Below are 18,057 nucleotides of genomic sequence, written 5' to 3'. Positions count from 1 at the left end.
AATTCAGACTTCCACAGTCTCTCTCTGCTGGGACCTCCCATCTCTGCAAGCTGGCAGAACATGTTCCTTTTCATGCCTTTCACTCCTCTCCTCACACTCAAAATGGGCTGCTGGCTGAGCCAGGCACTCTGCAATCCAGGCTATTGTTTTATATGAACAGTGAATTTCCTTCCAGCGAAATACAGGTGGTTTTATTGTGGTTTTCTGCATTTCCCGCAACTCTTAAAATTAAAAGGGACCAAAAAAAAATGCACTGAAACTATCCTTAGGGATTTGGCTTTCATCAAACCGTCTGCAAGACATACTGAAACCCTTCAGGAGGGTGGAGTCAGGGGAAAAAAGCAAAATAATTTCTCTGTACAGAGAAGTTAAAATTCAGACCGGTTTAGAAATCTTGAAGCGTCCTTTCTCGTGTCCCTTATGAATGACTAAGTCACAGAGTTTTCATAAATGATGGAGGACAGGAGAAACCAAACCTGGCAGGTCACTACTTACAATTTAACTTGAATCATGAAAAATAGTCCAACTCACAGTCGAAATAAAATAGTTCAAACAGTCTCTGGTTGACAGCTCTCCAGTGAGGATTTGTTAGTTTTATACTGACTACCAGGGAAGAAATGAGGGGGTGAACAGATAAAAAAGATCCATACAAATAATTGTTTTGTTAAATAATAAATGCCTTCTAATACACGTATTGAGCGATTTTTCTGTTTGGACTGAAAGAAATGACAGTTTTGCACACCTAAATTTCTTCCCATGGAATAAAAGAAGGTACAGTAAATGACAGTACGTGTGTTCTCCTGATTTCTTGACTGCTTGAGCCAGTAAATCTACACGGGATGCCAGAGAAACCAGGCAGCTGGAAGCCTTATTAATTAAGGGGAATAAATGCCTGTGCACAGCAGTGCTTCTTGTTTCAGAATTTGATTCCTGCTTAAGATTGTACCTTAGCAAATGATACACGATTTCTCAGCACGGTGCACTCATTTCTACAGAACAAGGGCAAATTTGAGATGTTTAGGTGAGGCTGTTGTCAAGAAAGCACTTTCCCAGTGTCAGGTTTTCAGATGTTTACAGAATTTCCCATCTGTAGAACAGCGGAAAACAGGAAAATTTCCAATTTTCATCCTCTTTAATTTTCAAAAGAGTGAAGTGCATTTTCATATGCTAGAAGTCCCCCTCTTTTCTCTCTCCTAAAACAAAACACAAGTTTTTTTTGAGGTGTTTCAATTTTTGTATGATTGCCTTGGCCAGTAGGATCAGATTCTGTAAGAAACTTTAAAAATAATTTGCCATAGCTGCACTGCTCAGACACCAGCCAAACCTGGGAGCAGTAAATGGGCCCTTTAAATTTGAGTTATGTCCTTTTGGCCAGAATACCAGAGGGCTTATTGCATCTTATTTAGGTGGTTTTTAATCTATAACATTTTAGGACTAAGACTGACTTCTTACCTGAAAAAGATTTTTGAAGGCTTATCTGCTTGCTGATGATGTGAGAGCCTTAGAGGAAGACTTTGCAAACAGGATCCTTGTTATTAAAAATAATCTCTCATAAAAAATTGAATATGCTATTATTTGTCTGACTGAGGCCTATTTACTAGAGTGATAGCTTACCTAATAAAAATGCCATCAAGTATTCCAGAGTGAAATGGTTTGGATACAGATTATGAACTCCTTTCCAATTTACTTAAAGACTTCTGAACCCTCCTCAAAGCTTTTCAATACAGGATTTCAAATGCAAACATTTTTTTTTCAAGGATCATGAAACCTTTTATCTTTTTTTCCCCTTTGCAATAATTTAGGAGTTACAGCACCCTCCTGGTGAAACCTTACAAGCTTGACTGAAAACCAAGCTTTGCATTTCACATACTTAAATAATTGTTTACAATGCACTGCAGGTATATGCAGAGGAAACTAGACTCTGTCCATGAGTACTTTGCTTGCAGAAAAACTTGCAGAGAAGCAAGTCAAACTCTTCATTTCTGTGAGTTATCTTTCAAAGTCTGCACTGGAAAAAATAAGAGCCCAGTTCTGCTTCATGCCTTTGAAAATTCCTTCAATTATACTTTCTATATATTTTTTTTTTCAGTTCTATTATATCAAACAACTTCTCTTCTCAAAGCCCCTATTATTATTACAACACCATCATCTTCACTGCTAAATAAAACTGCAAAATTAGGTCAGCTGAATTCCATCCTTCAGAAGGTTTTTTGACTCTGATATGTAGCTCAGTTCTTCCCTATATCAGTAATAGACTTGTCATGACTTTTTGGCATGACTGCACCACCCCAGTCTCTAGTGAGCAGCTGTTCCTGCGAGATGCCTGTGGGCAGGACTGCTTGCCAGATGACCTGCCAACACCAATGTGGGTCACATCAAGGCAATTATTTTCTGTTAGACTGTCACAGATTACTCTTTTCTACAAGTAAGGGTTTCTAAAGACAATCAATTACCACATTAAAAAAAAAAAAGAAAAAGAAAAAAATACGGGTACTCATCCTGATCTAACAGGAAGATGGCACAGCATCTTCAGTGTAAGCAAACAAACTAACCAGTTTCTGACTGTGTTTACAAAATCTGAGGTCCAAAGAAACCCAGTTCTATGACAGCCATGGTAGTTTTCCTCTAATGATGGGCAATAACCCAATATGCCCATTCATAGCCCATTTTAATAAAACTTCAGATACAGAAATCACTGGTGTTCGTCCAGAAACACATTTTTTTATTTTTTTTTTCCACTGAAAGTTCCACTAGCCCAATCTACAAACATTTAAAAAATACCTACAGCAAAGTCTTTACCTGGCAGCCAGTCTTTAGAGTGCTGGCTGCACTTGTCTGCCCCTCTTGACATTGGTTTGGCACGTTGAGCGAGGCCAACCTCAGAGGTCCCCCTGGGCTGGGGGTGCTTCTCTACCCACCCTCCACCAAGGTTACTAACCAGCTGGTCTGTGAAGGGGCTACAAACAGGGAACAAGACAGAAGTCATCCCCACTTCTCAGTTTTGTATTCCTCTGGGACCTGTCTCATCCTTTCGAGATGGAAATGGCTTGATGTCATGTCCAGGAAATCCCAAATTGCTCGAGGATTTGTAGCGGTTACTGTAAAAAGACTAGAGCAGTTTTGTATGTAGCAGGTAGACAAAGCTGTCACAGCTTTTCTGGGCAAGGTGCATGGATAAAGGGCCAGAAATATCACTTTTCAGAGTCTGTTCAGTCTGACTGCTCCTGGAAACCAGGGACTTTGTACATCACACACACACATGGCCAGCTGCCATGTAATGTCTCACATATTTATTTTGGTCACAAAAAAGGTGCTAATCCTATCACTTTTTCTTTTCCCCTTCTTTTTTGAGTAGCACCACTCGCATTTACAAAGGCCCACAGGGTCATTTTGGAGTACAAGACAGACTTTTAATTTGCTCTTCCAGCCTCACAAATTTCATAGAATCATAGACTGGCTTGGGCTGGAAGGGACTTTAAAGAACATCTTGTTCTAAATTTGAGGCATTTTAAAATAATTCTGTGCCTATTATATGTTTCCCCAACAGAAATCACGGATAAATATGTATTTATATGTATAGTATAAAAAAAAATCATTGCATTGCATTTCTTTATATCCTGATTTAAAAATCTTCCATAGTAACACACAAGCAAAAACAATTCAGAAGCGAATACTAACAACAATAAAACTACATATTTCTATAAGACTGATGGTCACTGTACATGTATATACATATATTTGGTGTGTTTTGAAGTAGAGATAACTAGCTTTTCTCTGCTGCACAGTCAATATTATTCAACAGTAAGTGTGAAAGACACACTTTAGTTTTTCTCTCTATTTAATGCACGTCTACAGAGATACATTTATATAGGACAATTTAAAGGGCTGCAAATCCTAGGACATAGGATATTTATACTGTTTCTAAGTAAACACATTTACCCCTGATGATTTCCTTTATTTTTTTTTTCAATTTGCACTCTATTCAAATAGCTTTAAGGTGGAAAATAGCTGCTTATTTTTATGCCAACGCCGAGCATTCAGCACAACTCTTAAGGAGTTTTGCAAGTGATCCAGAACAACCTCACTTTCATCAGAAGTGGAAATCGTTAGGATATCTTTAACATGGACACCAACTGATCACATTTTATCCACCTCCCATTCCACAGGCATTTTTTGTTGGTCACAGTGGAGTTTCCCCGAGATGAACACTCACAATAATCTCAGCTGGCTGAACATCCATCAGAGTGAAAGGACTTTTCTTAATAGACCATTGGGGATGATAGATGACATATTTAGCTGTCAAATTCCCGGATCATCCTTGTCATAGCATTACTGTGAGTGCAGAATTGCCCCTCATACATGCAACTGCCTCCTAGTAAATTCTGTTGGACATTATATACATTATTGGTTTAAATTTTTATTTTGTTAAGGTTTCTGGAGTCCTTTTTCCGTGCATGTTGTGCACTGAATTCTGCTGTTTTTTTCTAATACAACTTATTTAAGACAATTTCAGTACATGTTTTCTAACAGACCTTTAAACCAACATTTTCAGCTGCCTCACTTCCTTAGAACAACTGCAGTTTCTTATTTATATTTCCATGGAGCTGAGGGGGTGAAAGCCCTTATGAAAAGGTATACAATCATTTTTTTGTGGATCAGTAAGAGCAGCTCTGTGATGATTCATTGTACCTCAGTTTTCATCAGAGTCAGAATTATGTATTTAATTCTATTTAACTGCAAACAAGATAGAGGATATCTAAGTCACATGCTTTAAGAAGAATAAACAAAAATAAACCAAATTTTTGGTAAGTTTATCCAGCAGAAAGAGGTAAAATAACCTAAATAACTGAAAAAAAAAACTAGAAATACTTTTCCTTGTACTAAACCTGGGAAACCCATAAATAATAACCTACATTAAACAGAGGACAAAACATCACCATCTTCTTGTCTCATAGTGTATGTTGGTATGAAATATATGAGACAATGAAAAACTGAAATTATTGGAGTCAGTTGTTTAGATTGGCTGCTCAGAAAATCTGAACACTAAAGAGAACCCCGTATGTCACACGATTTTGTGACCTAGTGAAGTTAAACATTTACAGACTGAATTATATTTTAATCAATAATGACCAACATAAAAGAATCCGAGTATTTCTAAGTAGTGCTTAGTGCACACAGACCCAGAAGTGTGCCTCCTTATGACTTAAAAAGAAACTAAGCAAAGAAAATAAATAAAGTGCAAATTGATAAAATGCAAGAGAACTAACCTGTGTAAGTCTGAAATTTATTAAAAGTTTGCCACGGAGGATATTCAAGTGTGTGCTGTGTACAGGGCAATTCCACTGCTGCACACTTCTGAGCAGTTTATAAGGAAGATTCTTAATAAAAAAGACATTTGTAACTTTCTGCAGATAATAGAACTGAGATCTGCAGCTGCACACAAGTGGAAGTACTCTGTCATATAAGAAAAAGTACTGAAGTTTGAGAACAGATGGCATTCCAGCATTACTTGAGATGACACTGCAGCAAAACCCCAGCACGAAATCCAGCTATTCAACTTTGTGGGTCACTGAACACTAATGTTTTTCAAATGAGTCCCAATTACAAGAGCACCCAAGCCCTGTAATTTTATGCTAATACAGTGAAAAATGTAACATAGATGTAACAAAGATGCATCATGCACCTTCCTAATTTCTCATTCATTATCTGCAGTAATTTAGCCTATTGTTTACCTGCTCTATTTTTGAAAAGGACATAACTGCAAAGTGAATTTAAAGTGAATTCAAAGTACACATTCCGCCATAAACCAAAGAGGTCTTCCTCTGCTAAAAATAGCCAAAATTGTTCTCCATATAGCAAACTCAGTCAAAATATGGTAACATAAACACCAGACTAAAATTTTTTACATGTGTAAGAATCTTAAAAATGAGTCCGTGGAAATGGAAATTGATTGGTAAAAAATTGGTAAAAAGCCTTCTCATCAGCCACACTGCATTCCAAAAGAGCAGCCATGGAAGCTGGTGAAAATATTTGCTCTCTGTGATCATCTGCTGGGGTTGTGTTTGTAACCAGGTAGGTGTTCCCACAGCTGCCTCCAGCTTCTGTCTCACTTTCATCATTTGGCTGAGATGTCAAGAGGAGAAAAGCATCTCCTATTTTTTTCAGTGTATACCGATATACGAAAGCTTGTGCCTTAAAAAAACAACAACTAAATTAAACTTCGTATAACCTGGTCAGAAAACGTATCAAGTTCTTTTAGATCCCTTCTACTCTCTCTGCAGGTAGACACTACCATGTTACATCGGCAGGCTTCTGATTTTTAAGGGTGAGGTAAATGCTCTGTTGCTACACAATTTGCTTTCTCTGAAGTCAGCTGGTCTAATGATACAAATATTTGCTGAAGGCTAGTGCTGCTTCTAATGATGTAGCAATGTGTGAGCTGCATGCATATCATGGATTTGGAGGAGAGCTGACTGCTGTGGGAAAGCTGTGGATAACACATGTGGGGTTTGGTCCTGAAAACTGCCAGGGGCTACCACAGCAACTTCAGTGGAAGCTGAGAAGACTCAGTGCTTACAAAAAAAGGGAGGGATTCCTACAAGGCATCCCTTGCCTCTGTTTATTTACTCCCTGAATGCAGCATTTTTCTACAACTTTTCTGTTCTGGGATTTCCCTGAGATTAATTCCCCCTTCTTGTCACAGGCTTTAAAGAAAACATTTCTGTAACGTTCCAGGATTTGAGTGCTGAGTTCAGACCTCGTGGCACTACAGTTGGGTGACTGGGTTGGCACCAAGTTGTGCTGCAGCCATTTTCATAGTTCATCTGACAGCGTGTTGCTGAGGTCCATGGACAGCCTTTGCATAAATACGCCAAGAGAAGCGGATCCCAAACCCTTTATTTATACTGTGTAGCCATATGTATCTTGGAATATTTTAAAGAGCATAAAAATATCATTGCTAAATTGCTTTCAAGGCACCTTATTGCACCTAATACACCTGAACCCATATCACTCAGGTAAAAGGAAAGGCAAAATAACATCTAGAACAGTCAAGGAAAGAATTGCATTTATTGCTGAGGGCTCTATGTAGTTGACCTAGAAATATGACTGCATTTGCCACATAGCACATCAAGACCTTCTAGAATTACTGCGCTGTTAAAGGACTTCATAATAAACTTCTGGCATGTAAATCATTAACAATTAGTATTTCAATTATAAAGTTTTAATTTGTTGCTTCTCTTAGTCAAACAAAAGAATTAAGGCAACTCGAGAAATCGCTGGCTTTGCATGTAGTAAAAGCTATACCTACTTTTGGTATCCCATAATTATTTAAAGGATAAATTCTGTGGTATATTATCTATTCTACAGACCTGATACAAAGCATTTAGATATCAATTTTTTATAACTTTTTTTTTAAAGGCAGGATTAACTCTACTATGTTTGTCTGCCTTACAGTAACAAAAGTGTCCTTCAAATTTTATTTCTGAATTCATTTTTGAAATCCAAGAAAGACTAAACTTCACCACAATTTTCAGGGTCTTCTACGACTGCCTGGCAATGTATTGCATGATTATTTTTTTTTTATTATTCAGGAGATCTTTCTAAGTATAAACAACAGATTTTAAAATGTTTTTCCCTGGAGCACCTTGAAGACTGTAGTCTTGAGTATGTAGCAAGATTGCAGATTCCCTTACAGTTACACTTAGTACCTCCAGAACTCTCACTCATTTCTGGATGTTATACTTTCTACCTACTTTTACTGCCACCTGCAAACACCAGTGGAAAAAATGGGACTAGAGCTTTGCTTCATTCAGTTGCCCACGCTGCATTTTACAGGGCTTACTCTACTCAGGGACAGTAAGTGAAACAGTACTCCATCAAAATTAAGAAAATTATGAGAAAATACAGAAATAATTCCATCTCCAAACAAATAGAAGCATTCTTTCAGGCCCTAAGCATGAGAAGAGAATGAATTAATTTTTGGTTTCCTGAGAAACTTCACACATTTAAAATATAAAGACAGGAACAAATATAGATCTGGATGGCAAGTAAGCTGTAGTTTACATTCATTTACAGTTTATATTAGGAATAGCAAAATTTCAGAGATAGGCTGTAATGAAAAGTTAAATAAAAAATATCCAACTGCAGGGCACGGGTTGCACATCACTTGTAAAATACTGAGCAGCAGGGTGGGCCTGGACTTCTGTTTGTATTCTGGGCTATCTGTCACAAGAGTATCCCACATTTCTCTAGAGCTCCTAGAACTTTGGGAAAAAAGGTACTGAGGAGATAAAAAACCCACCAAAACTTCTTCAATACATGATGTATACATTTTAATCTCTACATGGTGTATCTGGAGACAGGCTGGGTTTTTGCTCCTCCTGCCAGAGATTTAGCCTTGCTTGCTCGCTGTGGTTGGAGATCTCAGATCAGCACATGTTTCATAGCACACTAAATACACTGCAAATATGGAGGAACAATATTACTGCTTGAAGATGAAGGGTCATCTTGACAAGTTTAATTGCTCTTGGCAGTCCTCAGTGTGTATGATGATATAATAAATTCACAGCACAAAGCAACTTCCAGTGATGACAAAATATTACCCTAATGTGGTATCAGAGACTGGGGCTAGACAGCAAAATTTGATGTTTGGAGTGGCTTAGTTGCTCATAAACACTTATTCCTAATGATAGAACACAGTTAGCTCACTTGATATAGATCATTTCACTTCAGATTTCTTTGAATAACCATTTGCTGAGCAGCAACTACGTATCTACTGTAAAGGTATCTGTAGCTAAAACAACAAGAAAAGTAGATAGAATTAATTAGGTCTGAAAACAAATAATCATGCACATAATAAGTGTTATTAGAGAAAAATCTTGCTGATATTTTTTCAAAGCCCATTATGTATATTAAATTATATCTAAACCTAGAATTTCCTGCTTCTTTAACACTGGCTCAATTTTAACATTATTTTTTTTCTTATAGAGTGGGCCCATTCAAATACCTAATATTTTGCAAATGCAGACTTCAAGGATGGGTAGACAGATGGGTGTATGCTCTTGAGCATATATATATATATACACACATATACACACTACCTGTATGTATATATACACTACATGTATATATCTATACACACTACATGTATATATATACACTCTACATGTATATATATACACTACATATATATATATATACACTACAGGTATATATATATACACTACATGTATATATATACACTACATGTATATATATATACATATATATATACACTACATATATATATATACACTACATGTATATATATACACATACATATATATATACACACTACATATATATATACTACATGTATAAATACACCTTCTACATTTTTCCACCACTTCTAAAGTTCTAAAACAGGCTATCCTTCATCCTCCACTGTAGGGAAAGGAACTTTCTTTTCTAAAGCTATAAAGATACTTAGCATGTTCAGCTGTGTGTGCAGGGGGGGGGTGTTGATGTTATAATACTTGAGAAACTGAAACCACCAAATGAACAGATTCCTTCAACAACAGCCTTGATTTTCTACAGGCACCACGAAGGGAAAAGCAATTATCTGTGGGATAATGAACACTGTGTAACATTACTGACGCTTCCAGCAGCAATAACATGCACTGTCAGAATGTGCTTTATAGGCAATTAGGGTCTTCCCAAAGGAACAAAACAGCTCCTGAAGTTACAGCCACGCACACAAGAACATTTTTATTTTCAGGAAGGCAAAGCCAGAGATGCTCAACCCTGGAGGAGTCACAGACCCCAGAAGGACCAGCTTGGTGGAGCTGGAACCCCTCTGAATGATGGGGTCACTTGGAGAAGTGTTTTGCCTTTTGAGACTTTGACTTTTTCCCCCAGTCCTGCCTTAAACGATGATTTCTTAATGATTTAGGAATGGCAGAGGAAGCTTTAAAAAAAATGAACTCTATTTGCTCCCAGTTGCCTGTTTATTTAAGTCCCTTCTTACAGAGCTGCTCTTATAAAAAATTACCTGACAACATGTTTACCATCATGACCACAGTTCCATTAACAGACATGAGGACCATCATCTTTCAAAAGATATGAGAAAAAAGCATTTAATAAATAATCCACAAAATACCTCAAAATATTTAATAATAAAGAAGATTTAGTAGTCATTTATTATATGACTCCATTTTCACCGCCTCAAACATGCAGTCTGAGCACCATCCAATTAACTTTTAAGGATTTGAACCAATACAGGCTTGATACTAAAAGGGTTTTTCTTGTAATTGAATGTCTGCTTTTCCATTATGTGAGCTCACATTCCTTCAGATTATATGACTTTTAATTTGACAATAAAAGAATACTTTATTTACTAATTTTTATTTTGTATTTTATTTATTATTATTTTAACATAAAATAATGAATACAGAAAAAGGCAGAGATTAACCATTTTGGAAGATGATGAGACTTCAGATGTAAGCCAGTAAGTGGTTTCTTAAATTGCTCAAGGCTAAATTGAACTTAAATGCCTCGGGTTTAATCTGCATTTGGGTTCATTCTGCATTTCTTAGGCTTTATGATTCAATGAAATGCTTTTAATCAAGTTGCTAGAAAATTCCTAATAATGGCAAAAATGCCCAATGAGTATTTTCTTTGTGAATGTTTTTTTAAATCACATCTTTGCTCAAATCAAAGAAAATGATCTTAATTGTCTTAACATAGAAAGATCTTAACTGTCTCTAATGTTTCCCACTTGGTTCCCTATACATGTATCCAGGGAAACCTGGCAACAATACTTTAATAACAGATATTTTATACAGGACGAACGCATTAATAATTTTTAAATAAATTTTTCATATATTCCTAGAGAGCAAAAGTCCCTTGGGAGCACTTTTACAATTACTTTCTATTTTGTAAACCACTTAAAATAACATAATTAGCTCCTTTGCACATTTTGCATCTTCTTTTACATATAACATCAATAGAAAAAAGTGCTAGTATGAACAAATTTTAGAATGGGGTTACTAATGTGCAGCTGCAAAGGCACATCAATTCAGTTTTGCTGTCATTGCTCACAGGCACATATTTGTTAACAGGACGTGTAACAAACACATCAGGTGGGAAAGTAAAAAGACAAAACAGTGTATTACTGTTTTTGTGCTAAATGCAACAATCAGAAATAACGTACACTTCTGCAATCATCTCCACTGTCTCCAGGGTGATAAAGAGAGAGAAACATTGGAAAAAAACCCACTTGATAGGTGAGGAAAGAGATCTCTAAAATAATGATATCTGAAAAGTATGTAAGGGGATCTTCTCTTTCTCTGTTTTTGACAAAGACAAGTCAGCTTGTCCAGAAAGCTGCTGAGCATCAAGGCAAGCCTGAGGCTGCTCTGGCTTGGGGTCCTGGCTTTAGACTGAGGCAGAATTAGGGAATTTGAATGGATGCTGTCCATGCGAATCCCAAGTTCCATGTGAGACCTTTCACCATACCTAAAATCTGGATTCTGGGGCTATTTAAAACATCCCTTAAGAAACTTAAATTCTGTATACACATTTACTTTTTCAACCACTGCCTGGCAGTCACCCACAGTATTTTTAAGACATGTTATGTGCCAGATTACAGGAAACTTTACAGAAACACCTGATAGGCAGAGACATTAATTTTAAAAGAGGATATTTGGAGTGAGTCTTTGGAGTAATTTTCATACACAGGCAAACTGATCTGCAGTTAACATCCACAAAAAGTGCAGCAATGAACAGTTATCTCATCAGCCCATCAGCCTAATTAGCCTTTCCTAAGCTCAGAGTTGAGGGTAACGGGCCAGTCCAGCCACTTACACTCTGCAACAAATAGGAGTGAGGTCAAATAGTTAATGAAATGAAAGTAATTATAAAGATTGTGTCACTAAAACTTGAAGGGGAGTGATATTGTTCTAGGGGGCTAAATAAGACATGCCAGGTGCTTTTTTCCAATTTCCCTTGATCGTATTTGGGTAAAAAAAACCCTCTAAAACTAATTTGCTATCAAGATAATGTGCTAATAATGAAGACTTCTTTAAAGGGAGCAATAAAACCTAAGAGCTTCAGCTTTCAATTTAACAATCTCTGGTGTTAAATATTTTTCCGTCACGCAGTAAAATTTTATTAAAAATTAGTCACCGAAGGAAAAAGGGCTGAAGAAAAACAGCTGTAGGAAAAGTTCCGTGGAATCTTTATGAGGCAACAGCAAAAACACGCTGAATTTAACGCAAATTCTGGAAATAAAAGGTATGAGAAAGAGTAGCCACAACCTTGTGAATCACCACTGGCATCAGTACAGGATTATGGCTGCCATCTAGCTGATCACAATGAGAATAAAAGTCCATTAGCCCGAAGGCAGCTATGAAAAGCAGAACAGGAGAGACTTACATGAATAAATAAGTCATGCTAGTCAGGCTTCTGCAGTTAAATTACCTTTTATCTGTTTAAAAACAAATTTCTTACTACATTAGCCTTACAGATACTCATAGTACCTCAGATTTCTACGAGATTTCTACCTTAGGAGACACACATTCCTTACTCTTTGAAATTAAATCCTAAAACAACGGACAGTGTCATTTTTCAATACCATTTTATTCTCCTAATGTTTTTATGCATTAAGAAAGGGTTATATGATTGCATGTCATTACTGCATAGTACAAACTGTGGCTGACTCTACACTTAGTCATTGCTTTTTCCTGTTTTTTGAATTAGAGTTTTCCAATCCCCTCGTTGAACACCGTGATCTACAGGTTACTGAAACTGGAGGCCTTGGTGATACCTCATTAACTCTGGCAGAAGCAAAGCTGGAGGAAACAAAAGTCAGAAAGTGTTGAGGCACCAGAGGCTGAATCCTAAGGCTTTAATGGAGCACAAATCTGTCCACTGCCCTCAATGCTCCTGCTGATTACTTACAGCTGACCACGGTTGAAATCATAGGATAATTAAGATTAGAAAAGACCTCTGTGCCCCCAAGCACCACACCTACATGATTTTTATATTATATATATAAATATATATATAATATTTTATATATATATAATAAATAGATATATAACACTTTATATATATATTACATGTAAATATATATGTATATAATGTATATATATATACACATATATATACACATATATATATGTGTATATATATATACATATATATATTATATGACTCTTTGTAGTTTATATATCTATATAAAATATGTTTTGCCCTTTAGGTGCACCCTCTGCTTCCTCTGATAAAGTTGTGAGGTTACATGATATATTTCCCCCCAACTGTGAGCATACAGTTATTTCCAAATAACAACCCTAATTATATTTGTGGGTTTTCATAGATTCTTGAGCAAGAATTTGCTTTTGATTTGGGTAGCCTAGTCAGTGTTATGATTTCCATCCATTAACAACACTCTTTGAGTATCCAGGTCCTTAGGCACTCATCTGGAGAATAAAAAGGAAAGCAGATTTTCATTCCTCCTCTGTTTTCATTTTTCTCTTTCATCATCACCTCTGTAATAGGAATGGGACAAAAAAACTGACAAGAGACAGATCCAATTCTCAACTAGTTTGAAAAAATTTTCCAATGGCCGAACATAAATGGTTATTGGTGTGACATTACAGTGCAAAAGAAACTATATCACAAAAAGAATTGTCAATAATCCAGAAAGTTAAAACCCTCATAGTTCAGGATTAATGATCAGCCTCCTGGTTATGCTTGTTTTTACTTTTTAGTGTCATTGAACTTGTATTCACAGAGCCCTAAATCCCTTTTCAATACTTTTGGCACCAGTACTGTGTTATACATGTCAGGTACATGACAGCTAAAATGGCTTTGAACTGAAATACTGCTGGTAAACTCTGTATTATAGGTTCCTGTACATTGCAAATATTAACTTATTTAAGATACATCAAAAAACACACCTCAGTCTTCTACTGCTTTTGATCACTTTGAGGGAACTTTTTCTAAGACTTAAATGTAAGAATTTCCCATTGCTACAGTTTTCCAAATTAGTGAGCTATCCAGAACAACCACCTTTTTTTTTCACTGATCCAGGCACTTCTATGCACTGTTTTTTTAAGTCTGATTTATGCTTTTTCATATCCCTATTTTCTCTAGAAAAAACAAAATGTGTATTTTCAAGAAATCTGGCAATTTGCTTTCCTAGTTACCCTTTCTGCACCACGTCCTTGTGCTAAATATCTCTAATGAGCACACAGGTATTATGGTGACCAATTATGAATAAAAATATACAACCTACTCGTTTGGACTTTTTTTTTTTAATCAGGAAATACCCAGGGATGATTGTCCCCAAGTGATACAGCTGTCATACTGTATGATTTACCCTTACACAGATTTAAAATAAGTCTGACACTTTAGACAGCAATTTTTAGGCTGGATGAGAATATCTTAGAAATAAGATACTTACCAGACAAATTATCATTTGTCCTCTGAAGCTGAAACTGCTGCTTATCAGGCATGACAAAATGTGTAAGTGCTGCTCCCACTTTTACATATGATAACATGTTTAACTAACCACACACATTTATGCTGCCCTAAAAATACTAGCCTGCTATATCAAAATATTTATGCAAATCTAATAATAATAATAAAACAGAGAGACATACATCTGTAGTTGGAGTTAATTGGTTCGTCAAAGGAAGAAAAAGCCAAGGAGAAGATACCTAAGAATGGGTATGATAATAAGAAAAACACCTTCTATTATACTGCTGAAGTACAGAGGGTGTAATTCTGGACTGACTGTGATTCTTTGACAACTTGTTTCACAGCAGCTGATTTCAGTAGTTTTATAATCACAGATTTATAATAATGAGATGTCAACGTGTGCAAGAAGAGGATTGCAGGCCATTATTTTCTTAGCCATTTCCATGCCATATGCCAAGTACAGAGAAATGTGAGAAATGCCTATTAAAGAAGTAATATAACTTATTCAAGCACTTCTGGGTGCAGAGGACTAAATGCTGGTTTCTTGAAAGGCTACAGCACAGAAACACTGATACGTTTTACCAAGTACAATAAACACAAAACCTATACAATCATTGAAAAAAAAAAAAGGAAATCTACTCTGTTTTTCAGTCAAATATCAAAAATTTAATTCTAATCTCTGTGCTGTGTTCCCATGTCCTTCATTCAGTGACAGTGCTACCTGTAAAGCCAAGGAGACCTCAAATTCCCCAAAGGCTCTGACCCTACATCGATCCTAAACAGACATAAGGGTTTGCTCGTGTCTTGTGTCTTGCCCTTATCCTTCAGTCCTTCTCTGCTCTCATGACAGGGGCAAAAACACTTCCAACCTGAAGAAGAGCCACATTAATCAGGAAAAATATGCTTCTAGAGATCCCAGAGTTCTGCTCAGCCTGTGTGACCTACAAAAGAAGAGTCTGCTCCCCTGCAGGAAAACACCCAGTGATCTTAACCTGAATGAACACCAACATACCCATCTGCTGCTCCTGGTTAATACAGTGCTTTGTTTCCAGAGGTAATAATTTTGGGGAATGAAGGTTTCTTCCTGTAAAACAGTTATTAAGGGACTGACAACCGTTATTGTAAGAGTAGCAACGTGGGATCCGGTTCTATAATTACATTCTGCTTTCTGAAGTTGTGTTTCAATTTTAATTACAAAGATTATTAATTTCTGGCTCTGCACTAACAGCGAAAACCAACAGCTGACATATACAAATTACTAATTGGCTATGAGTTAGCAATTAGTATTTATATTTCATTTTTGGAATTTAAAGAGGACATTGAAGTGTCCTTCAGTCATTCTTCTGTAAAATTTCCTTTCAACTGAAATCACAGATTTCTTCTTATATCTAGAATTCCTCTACTGAATCAGCTGAATACAGGAGCAAAATTCAACCCTGGAGATGAAATTATTAGGATAGTTGTTAATTACTGTAAATCTTAACTGTATTAAAATGTTTGAATTTATTGAATCAAAACACTTTTTTCCCCTCATACTTTCTCCTAAACTGCCCTTCTCATCTCGGAATATAAGAATATTCCCTACACCCTGTTAATAAGTTCACAGATTCCTTCTGGTAAATTTGATTTGGTGTCCCAGATTATTTTATGCTTTTTATATCAAATTTTTCCACTGAAAAAAAAGCATGATAAGAAAAAACCATCTTACTCTTTAGAGCTGTATTACCACAAATTCGCTCTCAGTGCCTGACAGGTAAATGATCCTATGAATTAGCATTCTCACTTATTTTAAATGCAAATCCATCTTCCTTGCATATTTGCTCTGCAGACATGATCCATTCACCAAATGACAGAAGGAATTTTGTTCCTCAGCAAGAAAGCAGCTGCTTCCCAACATTAAAAAAAAAAGTTTATTGACATCAGAGACGGGCTTAGAATTATCCTCAAAATTCATCCTAATCTTTCAATTAATTTAAAATCCTCCTTAGTTCCAGTTTGGTGCTCTTACAGGACAAACTTTAAAAGATGTTTAAAAAAAAAACCAACCACATCCGAGAGAGAAACTGTACCTTGGTGTTTGTCACTTGAAATGGAGCTCTGGAGCCCTTTGTAACTGGGGAATTCTGCTTCTCAGTTGGTTGTGAAGGGATTAGATTTATAGGAAGGGGCTGATTGTGCAGAACAGAAGACAGGCAGAGCTGCACAGTGTCCTTCAGAGCTTTCAGCTGGGACTCCTGCGGAAAACAAGAAATCATCACTTCTCTAAAGATGTGTTCTGAGGAACAGAATTTCTTACTTTCTCTCTCTGCATTAAACCAAACACGAGCAGCAACTGTTTTTTTTTCTTACTAATGGACGGAATTAAGGCTGTTTAAAGTATTTTTATACAATCAGGTTCCTGTGCATTACACACCAAACTGCACTCTCTTCCCTTTCCTCCATGTAGTTTTATCCATGTTGATGATTGCAAATAATAAGTAAATACATTTTTTTCTGAAAAGAAAATCTACAAAATATCATACATTTATATATATATATATATATATACACACACACACACTTTTATGCATAATAGCCACAGAGAAGTATTGCAAAGACACAGACTTTGCGTGGAGTTTTGATTTACAGCATTCCAAATAATTGTATTTTTCCACAGGTTATAAAGATGAATTTTAATCCAACAAAGATGATTCCCAACAGAGATGACTTCCCTCATGAGCATATAACACTTCTGCAGCGTATAGTAAGGAAACCACAGGTCTTTTGGGCAGTTAAGAGTATGTTTGTCCAGGTCCACTGCTGTCCATCAGGCCAAACTAAACCTTCTAAGTGGTGAAGAGCCTGCAATTCATGTTAGAACGCTGCTATTTTATTAACAGAAATATAGACAGATGTATTAATGAAAATAGAAGTCTATAATTGAAATAAGCTGAGACAGTAAGAACAGTGAGATAACGACAGCACTGAGGAAAACTTATTTTTAAATCTTTGCTCCATGAGAGCAAGACACATGTAAAATGTTAGCTATTGAGGTAATTTCCTGACACTCATTTCAAGGGGAGTTACCAGCATCTGGCCTAAAAAGAAAACACCCTAGTTTTTATTCTTTTTATTAAGAATGCACCTATAAATACGGGCAACATCAGCACATTCAATCATCAAAGATTTTTTGAAAGATACATAAATCAAGTTATGCCATGGCAGAAGCTGCTAGAAAATACATGTGTAAGTAACATTACACATATTAATTACTACATATTAAGTATGAGAAATATTACATACACAATACAGAAGTATTTCACATTTATCCTAAGCAATGGCATACACAATGTTGCTTTAGTTTATTTGCTAAGTTTATTTTTGAGACCATGACAAATATTCCCTGTTATACGTCAGATAAAGTTCCCCTGAACTGGAATCAATTATATTCCATAACTGGGAAAAATAATAAAGAGTGTTTCTAAAAAAAATAAACAATGGCTGTCAGTATATTTCACTGGTAGGATCAAAGACAACCATAAAAAGACTATTAATGCACGGCACAATATGGAAAATCAAAGAAATAGGAGATGGAATGTGTCGTGCTGGAGTGTA

The 18,057-nt window shown here is 36.2% G+C and overlaps 1 protein-coding gene across 1 annotated transcript in view; it reads right to left on the bottom strand.

The window, feature by feature from the left end:
• Positions 1–18,057, bottom strand: part of LUZP2 (leucine zipper protein 2) — a 130,711-nt gene that overhangs the window by 7,628 nt on the left and 105,026 nt on the right. The window contains exon 9 of the mRNA XM_027732488.2: positions 16,533–16,697. Within this exon, the coding sequence (XP_027588289.1) occupies positions 16,533–16,697 (165 nt within the window). The remainder of the gene's footprint in view (positions 1–16,532; positions 16,698–18,057) is intronic.

Source organism: Pipra filicauda, unplaced genomic scaffold (assembly GCF_003945595.2).
Source record: "Pipra filicauda isolate LSUMZ 115617 unplaced genomic scaffold, ASM394559v2 scaffold45_size4122338_pilon, whole genome shotgun sequence".
Lineage (NCBI taxonomy): Eukaryota > Metazoa > Chordata > Aves > Passeriformes > Pipridae > Pipra > Pipra filicauda.
The sequence above is the reverse complement of the archived record's forward strand: the minus strand, read 5'-3'. Positions and strand labels throughout refer to the sequence as shown.